This window comes from Oncorhynchus masou, chromosome 30 (genome assembly GCF_036934945.1).
Source record: "Oncorhynchus masou masou isolate Uvic2021 chromosome 30, UVic_Omas_1.1, whole genome shotgun sequence".
NCBI classification, from domain to species: domain Eukaryota; kingdom Metazoa; phylum Chordata; class Actinopteri; order Salmoniformes; family Salmonidae; genus Oncorhynchus; species Oncorhynchus masou.
The window spans coordinates 31,908,638-31,925,394 of record NC_088241.1 but is presented as its reverse complement, the minus strand read 5'-3'; the positions used below and the strand labels follow the sequence as shown (position 1 = coordinate 31,925,394).

Here is a 16,757-nt window from a genome sequence, read left to right as displayed (position 1 = left end):
GAAGAAGAGGCAGCTGTGGTTCTCCCATTAGGAAAACTACACCCACTATTCATTAGTTTGTTCTGTATGGATATTGACAACTAATTGGCTTTATTGACTATCATTATGGCATAGCGAGAGCATGGCAGAGGCCTCAGATAAAGAGGTGGACAGCGGCGTATAATTTCACTAATTGAGCCATTTACTTAGACTGGCCAATAACACTTTTCAGCCTGAGTGCTTTAATGGCATTGATAAAGAAAGACAGAGAGAGAAAAGAAAACACTTAACAGAGTCTTAGGCAGTTGGTCTAAATACCTCAACAATGTTTTTCCTCAGTGATCCTAGGCTTAATTTGTGAATTGTATGCATCATTTTGTCAAGTCTCCAGGCTCAGTTCACAATGTTGCTATGAGAGTGTATGCTTGTGGGTTGTCAGTGGCAATGTTCCCACAAACTATGCTTTCACCCCTTAGCTCTCCGTACAAAAATCATCCCCCTGTTGTCACCCCTCTCTCTATCCACTCCTGTCCTTCCCTCCTCTCTCTCCAATCTTGTCATCCCTTTCTCCTCTTTCCTGTCATCCCTCTCTCTATCTCTGAACCGCCCTCTTTCTCCTCTCCAGGCATCATCCGGACAGCGCTGCCCAACATGGACCGAGAGGTGAAAGACCAATACGTTTTGGTCATCCAGGCCAAAGACATGGTGGGCCAGATGGGCGGCCTTTCAGGCACCACCTCTGTCACAATCACTCTCACCGACGTCAACGACAACCCGCCACACTTCTCTCGCAGTAAGACTGAGTCCTTTATACTCTGTGCATCACTGACACTGACAACATTCACCCTGAACCCCTGCATTCACTGTCATCTCAGTCTCACTATTGTGGCGGTTTGACATGAATCTCTAAAATCACTCTCATTCACAATGACAGTTTTGGGGAGAAAGCTTTGAGTGAAAATGTAGGCTATACTTTATATTGCAGATTCATTTCACCACAGTACCCCTTTCATGCATATGTGTAATTTTGCTAAACATTGTGTATCTCTCCATCTGATCATCGGGGTGTTCACAGCACATTTATTACTTTTTTGATCGAAGGCTTCAAATGTAGGATACCCTAGGAAGTATAAAACTCTCCTCCCCTCACTCCATGTCAGAGTGAAGGGAGAATGTAGATACAACGATTAGGCAAAACAAATTGTCATCAGCCTATTTCACAGCCCACTAATGGGTTCCAGGACAGGTGTTGGGATTCAAAGGCGTGAGGTGCTTCTCATGATAATCTGTGGCCCCGGCAATTGCTTTACCTCTGATAGGACTACCGACCGGCCGCTTTAACCAAGCACTGTTGTCCTACTGTCACGCCCTGAACTTAGAAAGCCTGTTTATTTCTCTATTTGGTTAGGTCAGGGTGTGATTTGGGTGGGCATTCTAGTTTTCTATTTCTTTGTTGGCCAGGTACGGTTCCCAATCAGAGGCAGCTGTCTATCGTTGTCTCTGATTGGGAATCATACTTAGGCAGCTGGTTTTCCACCTGAGTTTGTGGGATCTTGGTTTTCTACAGTTGCTGTCGAGCCCTGCAGAACTTTACGTTGGTTTATTTTGTTGTTTTGGCGTAGTTTCAGTATTAAATATCATGAAAACCTTCCATGCTGCGCTTTGTCTCTTTCATTCAACGACGGACGTAACAGTCCCACTGTGAATGTGATGAAAGAAATAAAACCCCAAAATAAACCATTCTCTCTACTGTTATTCTGATATTTCACATTCTTAAAATAAAGTGGTGATCCTAACTGACCTAAGACAGGGAATTTTTACTCGGATTAAATGTCAGGAATTGTGAAAAACCTTTTAAAGTTTAAATGTATTTGGCCAAGGTGTAACTTCCAACTTCAACTGTATTATGCACGGATCGGGGATTCTTCCATTCACTTTGGTCAAGAAATATTATGTTTCATGTAGCATGGATTGTGAATGTGTCAGAATGTGTAATACATTTTCATGTGAATACAAACAACTCCATTGTTCTAAAAGTTGTATGTTCAAGAAAAAAATATTTGCCCTTACCACCATAAATGTATTCAATGTAAAACTACTCATTGAAAATAATTAGTCACTATTTCCTCATATAAATTGAGAAGAAAAAAATCCATTAATTTGCTGTTTTACCAGTCATTGTGAGAGAGGGAAATCAAAGGCAGCTGGGGGCAATATAAATATGAGCTGCTAAGGAGTATGGAAACCACCTCATCTCTAACCACTACTCCTCTTTCATCCAGAGAACTATCAGTACACTGTGCTGGAGTCCTTGCCTGTGGCATCCGTGGTGGCCAGGGTCAAGGCTGTGGATGCAGACATAGGCCCCAATGCAGAGATGGAGTATAGGATCATTGAGGACGGACCTGGGTTGTTCAACATCACCACAGATGAGGACACGCAAGAGGGCGTCATCATCCTTCAGAAGGTACACATGCAGAGATTTTGTATCCGTCCAAAAAATAATTTCTATGGAGCTCATACATTGATGGACAATGTTGTTTTTACGCATGCAACACTTCTGACTTTGTCCGTCAAAAGTTTAAGTCAAACTTTTTGTGGACAAAAACGGATAGTGACGAATGCATATCTTTTGTCCGTTTCCATCGATCTCTGTCTGTCCATGGCCTTGTACTGTCCAAAGATGATGACTCACTCTGAGAATGTGATGGGATGCTATGGTGAAGCAGAGTTGTGTAATATCAATGCTTTGATGTCTAACTTCAATTGCATTATAGGCATGCTTTTATTCAGTTGATAATGGCTTTTATTTTATAGCCTTATAGCACTCAAACTTTTCTTACTTTTTACTTAGTGGTCAAAATATAAAACATTACTGCTATGTCAATAGTTTATTTACTTGTAGACTATTTCAGTATTTTTTGAAGGTTTAAAAAGATCCCCAGGCCACTCAAGAATTTGAGACTGGCCGCCATGAGACTTTGTATGTGTGAGAGCTATTGTTGGCCCCAAGCCAGTTGTCACAGGGTTCAATATGATATTTTGTTTGTTTTCACCATCACCAGTCATCGACGAGTACCACAGAGTGGAAAGTCATACAGACAATAAACACAGACAATAAATGTGTCACATCAATGACCTAGGGCTACAACTATGAGTCAATAAGCCAAAAATATGACAATATACCTTCTAAACACTCACATTTTTAAATGCCTTTCAACGTGATGTGTTGTGTGCCGTTTCTTGCAATCAATAGCTAGCTTTCACACTACACAGTAATTCAATATACAGTGCCTTGCGAAAGTATTCGGCCCCCTTGAACTTTGCGACCTTTTGCCACATTTCAGGCTTCAAACATAAAGATATAAAACTGTATTATTTGTGAAGAATAAACAACAAGTGGGACACAATCATGAAGTGGAACAACATTTATTGGATATTTCAAACTTTTTTAACAAATCAAAAACTGAAAAATTGGGCGTGCAAAATTATTCAGCCCCCTTAAGTTAATACTTTGTAGCGCCACCTTATTCTGCGATTACAGCTGTAAGTCGCTTGGGGTATGTCTCTATCAGTTTTGCACATCGAGAGACTGAAATTGTTTCCCATTCCTCCTTGCAAAACAGCTCGAACTCAGTGAGGTTGGATGGAGAGCATTTGTGAACAGCAGTTTTCAGTTCTTTCCACAGATTCTTGATTGGATTCAGGTCTGGACTTTGACTTGGCCATTCTAACACCTGGATATGTTTATTTTTGAACCATTCCATTGTAGATTTTGCTTTATGTTTTGGATCATTGTCTTGTTGGAAGACAAATCTCCGTCCCAGTCTCAGGTCTTTAGCAGACTCCATCAGGTTTTCTTCCAGAATGGTCCTGTATTTGGCTCCATCCATCTTCCCATCCATTTTAACCATCTTCCCTGTCCCTGCTGAAGAAAAGCAGGCCCAAACCATGATTCTGCCACCACCATGTTTGACAGTGGGGATGGTGTGGTCAGGGTGATAAGCTGTGTTGCTTTTGCGCCAAACATAACGTTTTGCATAGTTGCCAAAAAGTTCAATTTTTGTTTCATCTGACCAGAGCACCTTCTTCCACATGTTTGGTGTGTCTCCCAGGTGGCTTGTGGCAAACTTTAAACAACACTTATTATGGATATCTTTAAGAAATGGCTTTCTTCTTGCCACTCTTCCATAAAGGCCAGATTTGTGCAATATACGACTGATTGTTGTCCTATGGACAGAGTCTCCCACCTCAGCTGTAGATCGCTGCAGTTCATTCATGGGCCTCTTGGCTGCATCTCTGATCAGTCTTCTCCTTGTATGAGCTGAAAGTTTAGAGGGACGGCCAGGTCTTGGTAGATTTGCAGTGGTCTGATACTCCTTCCATTTCAATATTATCGCTTGCACAGTGCTCCTTGGGATGTTTAAAGCTTGGGAAATCTTTTTGTATCCAAATCTTTAAAGCTTTAAACTTCTTAACAACAGTATCTCGGACCTGCCTGGTGTGTTCCTTGTTCTTCATGATGCTCTCTGCGCTTTTAACGGACCTCTGAGACTATCACAGTGCAGGTGCATTTATATGGAGACTTGATTACACACAGGTGGATTGTATTTATCATCATTAGTCATTTAGGTCAACATTGGATCATTCAGAGATCCTCACTGAACTTCTGGAGAGAGTTTGCTGCACTGAAAGTAAAGTTGCTGAATAATTTTGCACGCCCAATTTTTCAGTTTTTGATTTGTTAAAAAAGTTTGAAATATCCAATAAATGTCGTTCCACTTCATGATTGTGTCCCACTTGTTGTTGATTCTTCACAAAAAAATACAGTTTTATATCTTTATGTTTGAAGCCTGAAATGTGGCAAAAGGTCGCAAAGTTCAAGGGGGCCGAATACTTTCGCAAGGCACTGTATAAACGTCTGGATGAAAGATGTATTTGTGAGAGTCTGATTATGTGCAAGGTTGGATAGGGTTGTTGTATTTCTTCAATATACTTGTGTACCACGAGGCCATGTTGGCATGAGGAATGCGCATACAAATACAGTATCTTTATGGCTATGCACTCAACATTTATAGCAAATGTGGCCTGTGCTTATAAAGTAGCCAATCAGGACATGCTTTACCTTGATTGGAAAGTCACTCTGTTGATATCTGGAATCCGGCAGACCTATACTCCTAAACTACAGTTTAAGTCGGAAGTTTACATACACCTTGGCCAAATAAATTTCAACTCAGTTTTTCACAATTCCTGACATTTAATCCTCGTAAAAATCCCGTTTTAGGTCAGTTAGGATCAGCATTTTATTTTAAGAATGTGAAATGACAGAATCATAGTAGAGAGAATGATTTATTTCAGCTTTTATTTCTTCCATCACATTCCAAGGGGGTCAGACATTTACATACACTCAATTAGTATTTGGTAGCATTGCCTATAAATTGTTTAACTTGGGTCAAACCTTTGGGGTAGCCTTCCACAAGCTTCCCACAATAAGTTGGGTGAATTTTGGTCCATTCCCCCTGACAGAGCTGGTGTAACTGAGTCAGGTTTGTAGGCCTTGCTCGCACACACTTTTCCAGTTCCGCCACAGATTTTCTATAGGATTGAGGTCAGAGCTTTGTGATGGCCACTCCAATACCTTGACTTTGTTGTCCTTAAGCTACAGTATTTTGCCACAACTTTGGAAGTATGCTTGGGGTCACTGTCCATTTGGAAGACCCATTTGCGACCAATCTTTAACTTCCTGTCTGATGTCTTGAGATGTTGCTTCAATATCTCCACATCATTTTCCTACCTCATTATGCAATCTATTTTGGCACCAGTCCCTCCTGCAGCAAAGTACCCCCACAACATGATGTTGCACCCCCGTGCTTCACTGCAGCCACCCCTGTGCTTCATGGTTGGGATGTTGTTCTTTGGCTTGCAATCCTCCCCCTGTTTCCTCCAAACATAACGAGGGTCATTATGGCCAAATTGTTCTGTTTTTTTCCCCATCAGTGTCAGGATTTGGCCAGGGTTGTTCCGGGTTTTGGTCACTAGATGCCCCCATTGTGCTTTTTGACCTTATGTTTTTTCCCTTGTTCCCCATTATTATTTGCACCTGTGCCTCGTTTTCCCTGATTGTATTTAAACCCTTTGTTTCCCTCAGTTCTGTGCTCTGTGTTTGTATGTTAGCACCCAGCCCTAGTGTTCTGTGTATTCTTGTCGATTCCGGTGGATGCTCTTGTGGAATTCTGTCTTTGTTTTTGAGTATCTCTTGAGGCTTTTTTGTGCTATTCCTACCACCTTTTGGATTTGCCTTTTTGTATTGAAGGACTTCTCCTTTTTACTTTATTAAATACACCGTCTTAAGTACTGCTGTGTCTGCCTCATCTTCTGGGTTCTGCTGACTATTCGTGGCTCAGTTGGTTAAGTGACTGTTTCTCACTCCGGAGACCCAGGTTCGTAACCGGGTCCTGACAGAAACACAGAGCCAAAAATGAACCCAGAGGCAGCCAGTTCCCAGGACCTTTTTGCCTTGCTGTCCCACCACCAGGAGACTGTCCAACGCCACGAAGCCGCCCTGGTTCAGCAAGAGGCCTTAATGGCTAGACATTCTCATCTTCTGTCGGAGATGCTGACTTCCATTAAGCAAATATCTGATCGTCTTACCCCGGCAACAGTTCCCGTCCCAATACCTCAGATTCACGTACCCATGGCAGTTAACCCCCTTGCTGAACCTCGTCTTCCACCTCACCAACGGTTCTCAGGTGATCCAAGTGCTTGTAAAGGGTTTCTCACCCAATGTTCTCTCTCCTTTGAGCTACAACCCTCGTCGTTTCCCACCGACCGGTCTAAGATCGCATATATCATCACCCTGCTGTCGGAAAAAGCCCTGGCCTGGGCTACTGCTGTGTGGGATGCCCATAGTTCCTGCTGTGCCAGCTACTCTGCCTTTGCTGAGGAATTCAAACGAGTGTTTCAAGGCCCAAGCAGTGGTTCTGACTCAGCCAAACAGCTCCTGACTCTCCACCAAGGTTGGCGCAGCGTGACGGACTATGCCATCCAGTTCCGCACGGTGGCAGCAGCAAGTGGCTGGAACAACGAGGCGCTCACGGTGTGCTTTCTGAAAGGCCTTTCCGACACTATCCAAGATGAACTGGCCACTCGGGAACCACCGGACAATCTCGAGTCCCTGATCAAGTTGGCCTCACGCATTGACCAGTGCCTGAGAGAGAGAGAACTCAACCGTAGACCTCTAGCCCCTATCAGTCCCAGCTCCGAGTCCCCACCTTTATCCTCGCTGGCTCCACCGGAACCCATGCAGATTGGACGCATCTCCCAGGCTGAGAGAGACCGCCGGATGAGGGAGCGACGCTGTCTATATTGCGGCAAACCGGGCCATTTCCGTTCCACGTGTCCCGGGCTCCAGGGAAACGCTCTGTCCCGTACAGACCGGGGGGAACTGTAACGGGAAACATAACCTCCTCCCATCCGTCCAACTCCCGTCTGCTCATTCCAGTCACCCTCTCCTGGGACAACCACAAGCTTCACCTTCAAGCCTTGGTAGACTCTGGAGCCGCAGGTAACTTCATGGATGGTGTCTGGGCGAAGGAGAATGGCGTTCCCTCTGAACCTCTAAGTGAACCCATGAGGGTCACTACATTGGATGGAAGCCCTTTGGGATCTGGACTTGTCACTCATGTCACTACCTCATTGCGACTTTCAGTTTCACAACACCAGGAATTGATGAACTTTCATTTGATCTCCTGTTCCGAGTTCCCTCTCGTCCTTGGATACCCCTGGCTTCACAGCCATAACCCTCACATCGACTGGTCTATGGGCACTATCAAGCAGTGGGGTCCTACGTGCCAAGCTACTTGTATTTTCCAGAATTCCCCTAGTTCTACTCCCGAGTCTTTAGAATCCATCGACCTGACCCGAGTTCCCGAGTGTTACCATGACCTCAAACTGGTGTTTAGCAAACAGAGGGCCACCATGCTACCACCCCATAGACCTTATGATTGCCCCATCGACCTGTTTCCGGGAACTTGCCCCCCCAGGGGTCGGATCTTTTCCCTATCTCCACCCGAACGAGCTGCTATGGATACCTACATCAAGGACGCTCTGGAAGCAGGCCTCATGCGTCCATCCACCTCCCCGGCGGGAGCAGGGTTTTTCTTTGTGGCCAAGAAAGACGGTGGATTACGTCCTTGCATCGACTACCGGGGACTCAATGCCATAACCGTCCGTAACCGTTACCCGCTACCCCTTATGGCCACAGCCTTCGAGCTGCTCCAGGAAGCAGTTGTTTTCACTAAGCTTGACCTGCGGAACGCATACCATCTTGTGCGGATCAGACCTGGTGACGAGTGGAAGACCGCTTTCAACACGCCTACTGGTCACTATGAATACTTGGTGATGCCCTTCGGCCTGACCAACGCCCCAGCGGTTTTCCAAGCGCTCATAAACGATGTGCTTAGGGATATGCTTAACATATTTGTGTTCGTTTACTTGGATGACATCCTCATCTTTTCGAGCTCCCTTCAAGAACACACTGAGCATGTCAGACAAGTACTCAAACGCCTCCTGGACAGCCATCTGTACGTTAAGCCGGAAAAATGTGAATTCCATTCATCCCGAGTACAATTCCTGGGATTTGTAGTGGAACCCGGTCGAGTCCAAATGGACCCCAGGAAGGTAGGGGCGGTAGCGGATTGGCCCACCCCCAAATCCGTTAAGGAAGTTCAGCGTTTCCTGGGCTTCACAAACTTTTACCGCAAGTTCATCAAGAACTTCAGCTTGGTGGCAGCCCCTCTCTCAGCTTTAACAAGGGTGGCAATGCAAGGTTTTTGTGGGGAAGAGAAGCTGAGACGGCCTTCCAAGGACTCAAGCAGCGCGTTCTCTCTGCTCCCATCCTGATACTACCGACTACGGATGAACCATTTGTGGTGGAGGTAGACGCATCAGAGGTTGGTGTTGGAGCTGTCCTGTCTCAGAGGGGTGAAGACAAGAAGCTTCATCCGTGCGCTTTCTTCTCACACCGGCTTACCCCGACTGAGAGGAACTACGATGTGGGGGATCGTGAACTCCTAGCGGTTAAGATGGCATTGAAGGAATGGAGACACTGGCTCGAGGGGGCTTCTCACCCGTTTCAAGTGCTTACGGACCACAAAAATCTGGAGTATATCCAGCAGGCGAAGCGGTTGAACTCTAGACAAGCTAGATGGTCTCTTTTCTTCAATCGATTCCAGTTTATCCTCACCTATCGGCCCGGGTCGAAGAATCTCAAACCGGATGCCCTGTCCCGAGTCTACGCTCCTGCCATTCGAGATGACACGGACATGCCTGTCCTTCCTGCTGCTAAGATTGTGGCTCCGATCTCGTGGCAAGTTGAGGATACCGTGAGACGTGCTCAAGCTAACGAACCGGACCCGAAAGGAGGTCCTGCCAATCGGTTGTTTGTCCCCAAGGCAGTGAGGACTCAGGTCCTTCTGTGGGGGCACTCCTCTCGCCTCACCTGTCATCCGGGCGTAGGTCGCACCTTGGAGTTCATCCAGCGTAAGTTCTGGTGGCCTACCATAAGAGAAGACGTTGCCACTTTCGTCAATGCCTGTCCCGTGTGCTGCCAGGGCAAATCTTCTCACCTCCGCCTTCAAGGACTCCTTCACCCTTTACCTGTTCCCCACAGACCCTGGTCCCATATCTCATTGGACTTTATTACTGGACTTCCTCCATCACATGGCAATACTACTATCCTAGTCATAATCGACAGGTTTTCAAAGGCGGCCAGGTTCGTCCCTCTGACTAAGTTACCTTCTGCCAAGGAAACGGCTGAGTTGGTAATTAATCATGTGTTCCGAGTCTTCGGCATTCCTCAAGATATGGTTTCTGACAGAGGTCCCCAGTTCGCCTCAAGGTTTTGGAAGGCCTTCTGCCAACTCATGGGGGCTTCTGCCAGTCTATCTTCAGGGTACCATCCGGAGTCCAACGGCCAAACAGAGAGGATGAATCAAGAGCTGGAAACCACCCTCCGATGTATGACTCGTGACAACCCGTCCACATGGTCATCCTTTATTGTTTGGGCCGAATACGCGCACAACACCTTGCGCTCCTCCTCCACTGGTATGTCCCCGCACGAGTGTCAGTTTGGCTATGCTCCTCCATTGTTCCCGGACCAGGAGGCAGAAGTCAGAGTGCCTTCAGCCTTGAAGTTCGTCAGACGCTGTCGGCTTATGTGGAGGAAGACCCGTCTTAATCTTATACGTTCCTCACAGAGGTACCAACAACAAGCCAACAGACGTCGCCGTCCCGGGCCTACCCTGCGCCCCGGCCAGAGAGTCTGGCTCTCCACAAGAGACTTACCTCTACGGGTGGAGTCTCGCAAGCTGTCCCAAAAATACATCGGTCCCTTCAAGGTTGCCAGGAGAGTTAACCCAGTTTCTTATCGCCTACACTTACCCAGATCCCTTAAGATTAATCCCACATTTCACATTTCATTGTTAAAACCTGTTGTTTTTTCTCCCCTTGTCCCGGCAGACAGACCTCCCCCTCCGCCTCGTGTCATTGGAGGCCAGCCGGCTTATACCGTCCATCGGATACTGGATTCCCGCCGGGTGCAGCGGTCCTGGCAGTATCTGGTGGACTGGGAAGGCTACGGTCCCGAGGAGCGCTCCTGGGTTCCTGCCAAAGACATCCTGGACCCTGACCTCATTCGTCAGTTCAGGGCCCTCCACCCTGAGAGAGCTGGTAGGAACGTCAGGAGCCGTTCCTAGGGGGGATTCTGTCAGGATTTGGCCAGGGTTGTTCCGGGTTTTGGTCACTAGATGCCCCCATTGTGCTTTTTGACCTTATGTTTTTTCCCTTGTTCCCCATTATTATTTGCACCTGTGCCTCGTTTTCCCTGATTGTATTTAAACCCTGTGTTTCCCTCAGTTCTGTGCTCTGTGTTTGTATGTTAGCACCCAGCCCTAGTGTTCTGTGTATTCTTGTCGATTCCGGTGGATGCTCTTGTGGAATTCTGTTTTTGTTTTTGAGTATCTCTTGAGGCTTTTTTGTGCTATTGCTACCACCTTTTGGATTTGCCTTTTTTGTATTGAAGGACTTCTCCTTTTTACTTTATTAAATACACCGTCTTAAGTACTGCTGTGTCTGCCTCATCTTCTGGGTTCTGCTGACTATTCGTGGCTCAGTTGGTTAAGTGACTGTTTCTCACTCCAGAGACCCAGGTTCGTAACCGGGTCCTGACAATCAGACTAGAGGACATTTCTTCAAAAAGTACGATCTTTGTCCCCAGTTGCAAACCGTAGTCTGGCTTAATTATGGCGGTTTTGGAGCAGTGGCTTTTTCCTTGCTGAGCAGCCTTTCAGGTTATATGTCGATATAGGACTCGCTTTGCTGTGGATATAGATACATTTGTACCTGTTTCCTCTAGAATCTTCAAGGCTGTTTGCTGTTGTTCTGGGATTGATTTGCATTTTCACACCAAAATACGTTCATCTTTAGGAGACAGAACGCGTCTCCTTCCTGAGTGGTATGACGGCTGCATAGTTCCATGGTGTTTATACTTGTTTGCACAGATGTTTGCACAGATGAACGTGGTACCTTCAGGAATTTGGAAATTGCTCCCAAGGATGAACCAGACTTGTGGAGGTCTACCACTTATTTTGTCTGAGGTCTTGGCTGATTTCTTTAGATTTTTCTATGATGTCAAGCAAAGAGGCACTGAGTTTGAAGGTAGGGCTTGAAATACGTCCACAGGTACACCTTCTATAGACTCAAATGATGTCAGTTAGCCTATCAGAAGCTTCTAAAGCCATTACATAATTTTCTGGAATTTTCCAAGCTGTTTAAAGGCGCAGTCAACTGAGTGTATGTAAACTTCTGACCCACTGGAATTGTGATACAGTGAATTATAAGTGAAATAATCCGTCTGTAACAAATGTTGGAAAAATTACTTGTGTCATGCACAAAGTAGATGTCCTAACCGACTTGCCAAAACCATATTTTGTTAACAAGAAATGTGTGAAGTGGTTGAAAAACAAGATTTAACGGCTCCAACCTAAGTGTATGTAATCTTCCGGCTTCAACTATGTTTTTTTTATTAATATGAAATAGCTTTTTCTTTTCTCCTTTTTAATATTTGTCTTTCTTTTTTGGTCTTACTTGTTCAGCCGTTAGACTTTGAGACCAAGAACAGCTTTAATGTGCGCATCGAAGCCACCAATCGGAACATCGACCCTGCGTTCGTGCACCTGGGTTTGTTCAGCGACACAACGTCGGTCAAGGTGACGGTGAAGGACGTGAACGAGTCGCCTGTGTTCTCGACACAGCTCAGCAGGATGGTGATCTCTGAGGACGCCAGAGTTGGCACCTCCATCGGGAGGGTCTCCGCGCACGATCCGGACACCTCCAACAGTACCATCAGGTAGAGCCCTGCTCTCCAGTTATTACACACCATCACAGCCAATCTCTCTGTTGTCCCAGCCAATTTCTGTAGTGGCACCTGTTTCCTAAAACAACTATACCCAGCTTGGCCCTATTCAAAGTCCTTTCACCAATTATTTTCAACCTGACGGTTGCTACACCGTCAGGTTGACAGGAGGTCCAAACACCTTTAGAGTAGGACTGTAAATATACGTTCACCTTCTCACATCTCAGTAGTGACACATTTAAGCACAACCTGCACAACACACTGACACTTAAACCACTGACACCATGAGTTCTAAACTTCCTCTGTGACTGTGTGACAAGCACTAAAGCCAGATGGTATTGTGGTTTTTGAGGGAATGCAACATTTTCAAAAGTGAAATGTCATCAACAAGCGAAGGGCAATCCCCCAGAAGGGTCAACCGTCTGTACCAGCTACATGGCTTTTTTTTTGTTACATATTTTTTTTATTGGCAACCACTCATAAACGCAATCTGCCCCATGTCACTCATGAGACTCCCTCCCGTTATGTATTCATTGAAAATTAAAAGTGTTGTGTGGTGGTATTCATGCTAGGACCCTTAGTAATTTGTTCGTAATGTGAATCAGAAAATGGAATTACTCAGCCATTGTGGTTGTGGTGTGTCTCAGCATCTTTAGTAATCTGGCATAAAATGGCCCTACTAATGGTAACATTTAAATTATTGTGGAATTAATGCAACCAATTATATTGAGTAAAATTACATTGAATAATTACCTTTGGATATAGGCTTATTGAAGATGTCATTTTGTCCAGACATGTGAGCTGCTGTATAGGAATAGATAGTGTTTGTTCCGTGTTCAGAGTTAACCCATCTCTGTCTAACTTCTATCTTATAAAAACTTTGAGAGCAGTTCTTCTCTAAATCTAAACATTGAAGGTGTATAGAGCTCTTATTCATAGTTCAACATGATTATTTTATCTAGCATTATAAATGGATATGAAAACTACATAATTCCACATGTTGACAGCTCAGTAATGGTCTGTACCAATGGACTGAATCCAAAATCCACTCTTAAATTGTTCATTTGGCACGTTTTGACGGTACAAAGTTCTTATTCCTCCAAAAGTGTTTCAAAGATACAGTTAATAATTTTAAATCAATACAAACTTTCTACAAAAGGAAAATACCTCATCATAGCTATGTCTGTCTGTCTGACTTACTGACTGTGGATCGGTGTGTCTGTCTCCAGGTACTCCATAGATAGAAACACAGACCTGGAGGGTATCTTCAATGTGGATGCTCTGAGTGGGGTCATCAGTACTGCCAAGCACCTGGACCGAGAGGTCAACTCTGTCCACAACCTTACCATACTCGCCATGGAGAGCCGTAAGAGCACACACACACAACTTTCAACATCAGGCCTCAAAGTCAGACTAGTCAGTGTTTTATAAAGGCCCTGCATAAAGTATTGTAGTCCCTTCTGCGATGGAGTCGAATGTTAATTCTGACCTATGGTGGTCACTGTGACCTCTGGGTGTCCGTGAGTCATGGCATGTGTGAGGAGCGAGCTGCTGACTAAGGGCAGGCGCAGGCGATGGTAAATCCACTAGTGAACCATGCTAATGTGAGGAGAGGTGCCATGAAGCCTTTGACTCATCCCTCCACGGCTTCAAGGACAAAGGCGCTCGCTCATCCCCGCTGGCCCACTCTGTCCACGCAGACACAATGGGCAGCAATAATCTCACAAGCTCCATTAAACGACATACTAGTTACTCTACTAAGTAACTATAATCCGTATGAGTTTAAAACCACAATGAAGATAAAATGTACATCAAATTGTCATTGCATCAGTCTTGCACTCAATGCATAAATAGTCACAAAACCAAACATGGTAATCTTCATCACTCAAGTAAATGCATTTTGATTCAAGCACAAATATAAGCCTAACACGAATGATTCCTTGTTACTCTCAATAGAGTAACACATAGTAAACATTAATAATAACTGTGCAAAATGTTTCAACAGCCCTTCACTGAGGAGACATTGGCCTCTGACAAACTTCTATTCTCTTTACAGTGGAAAGCAGCAGCTATAGAATCAGACGTCCAGGTAGTCTCTCTCAGAGCCCAGGGCGCCTTATTACGTAAAATGGGCTTTTTGTAACAAAAGAGGGGAGAGAAGCACTTCTTCATGCATTTGAGCCGCGGTCCGACTTGCTCTAAAGACGCCAATGACAACAAGTCTGTGCCCCGGGGTGCCACACGTCCTCTTTATTACCAAATCAGCCGTCCCCAAATTTCGGCCAACACGTCATCTCTGCTGTCAACGTGGCTGCCGACGCCAGGCTTAATCATTGTCCATCCAGGCTTTCAGAAGCCAGCCTTTTATTCAGTGCTGCATTTGTGTCAGAGCCTGTGGTACAGGATGGCCAGTGCTACTACACAGTCACTTACACCGACACCAAACCGGCTGCACGCGTGCGCCATTGTGCACTATTATGCATAAATGTATTTTGCCCCACACACCAAATGCGATCACGACACGCAGGTTCAAAACAAACTCTGAACCAATGAAATTATTTTAGAGACAGGTTAAAAAGCATTAAACATGTATGGCAATTTAGCTAGTTAGCACTCACACTTGCTAGCTAACGTTAATTTGTCCTATTTAGCTAGCTTGCTGTTGCTTGCTAATTTGTCCTGGGATATAAACATTGAGTTGTTATTTTACCTGAAATGCACAAGGACCTCTACTCCGACAAATAATCCACACTTAAAACGGCCAACCGAATAATTTTCCGGCGTACGACCTCCAGATGGCAGAGACGGGTATTTTAGATCCGGCTTCGAAGGACCAATTATTGAAGGAATTTAATTCCTCTATTTTAATTCCCAATTAAAATTAAACACGGTCAATTCATAAGAATTTGTATGACCCTTATTTTGTAGAAATAGACAGAGCCCAGTCTTAAAGTCAAATAGCAGCCTTTATTCACGAGAGTACTCCAATACGATACAGTTTTACCACAGGTTATAAACTGAAAAAGACGTCCTTAGTTCCAGCCCCAACCCGTGCCATCTCCATTCCAGTACAAGACACAAGTCTAGTCATCTCTCCTCCTTCCAGGCTTTTTCATCTTTGAACTTATATGGTGATCGCATCTAAACTTTCATTGTGTTACCACTACAACCGGCAACAAAGTACGTCTTTCAATCACCCACGTGGCTATAACCAATGAAGAGATGGCACGTGGGTACCTGCTTCTATAAACGATCTGTGTCAGAAATAGGAATGACTTCTATTTTAGCCCTTGGCGTCGCAGACGCTCGTTGGCGCGCGCGAGCAGTGTGGGTGCAATAATATTGATTGTGTCTGGTCAGCATGTTAGGCTATTCTATATACTGCACTATTTTTGACCAGAGGTGGACTCTATCAGTGGAGGCTCCTCAGAGGAGGAAGGGGAGGACCATCCTCCTCAGTGAATTTCAAAAGTAATCCTTTTAATATATTCACGTCACTTGTCATGACTTGCCCTTTGGGGCTCTCTCTCCACAGTTTTATGACGGTCATAAATACCTCCAGGAAAACGCTCTCTCCCACTCTCAGAAATTGACGTAAAATCCCTTTGTTACCACAGAGAGACGTTGCGGTAAGGTAACATCAAAAAGTTTGAATAATTAAACAGTATTTCTCTAATCCAAACATTTGGAATGGTCTGTGGGTATTTAAAGAACAATCCTGTTGAATGTATTAATAATTTGCAATGTAACTAAGGACAGTAGAACAACAAAACTGTATCTCTGAATGTGTATAATTCTCATTGATCAGATTCACATTCAAATGTTGGGGAACTGACATGATTAAATACGAATCTATTTGTGAGAAGATGTGATGTTAGTCTTCAAAATTAGATAATTGTTTTTCATATGAAGTCTTAACCAAGTGAGAGGCCATGCCTATGTGAGCACAGATATTACGAAAAAAGGAGGGAACGCCCCTTTCCCCCTAGGGACTTTTCATTGCAGTATGTAGTAATCAATGTGTAACCTATTCTGTTTGTGTTTATGGAATTCTGTGTCATTATTTAGTTAGTAATTAAATAATTAAGCCAATTTGTATATCGCTGAATCATCATTTCTGCCAGGGTTCGTGCAAATATCCAAGGATTTTGCGACATTCAGAATGAGGCTGTCACACCCTGACCATAGTTTATTAGTATGTTTCTATGTTTTGGTTGGTCAGGGTGTGATCTGAGTGGGCATTCTATGTTGGATGTCTTGTTTGTCTATTTCTATGTCTGACCTGATATGGTTCTCAATCAGAGGCAGGTGTTAGTCATTGTCTCTGATTGGGAACCATGTTTAGGTAGCCTGGGTTTCATTGTGT

At 44.6% G+C, this 16,757-nt stretch overlaps 1 protein-coding gene across 6 annotated transcripts in view; it reads left to right on the top strand.

The window, feature by feature from the left end:
* The window catches only part of LOC135522527 (cadherin-7-like), a 172,382-nt gene that overhangs the window by 94,182 nt on the left and 61,443 nt on the right, over positions 1 to 16,757 (top strand). For 4 of the 6 annotated variants that reach the window (XM_064948872.1, XM_064948869.1, XM_064948871.1 and 1 more), the window contains exons 4-7: positions 605 to 772; positions 2,262 to 2,446; positions 12,132 to 12,385; positions 13,621 to 13,757. In XM_064948872.1, coding sequence (XP_064804944.1) covers positions 605 to 772; positions 2,262 to 2,446; positions 12,132 to 12,385; positions 13,621 to 13,757 — 744 coding nt within the window. Of the gene's footprint in view, positions 1 to 604; positions 773 to 2,261; positions 2,447 to 12,131; positions 12,386 to 13,620; positions 13,812 to 16,757 lie in introns of all 6 variants that reach the window. The other 2 variants (XM_064948870.1, XM_064948867.1) reach the window with 2 other exon arrangements.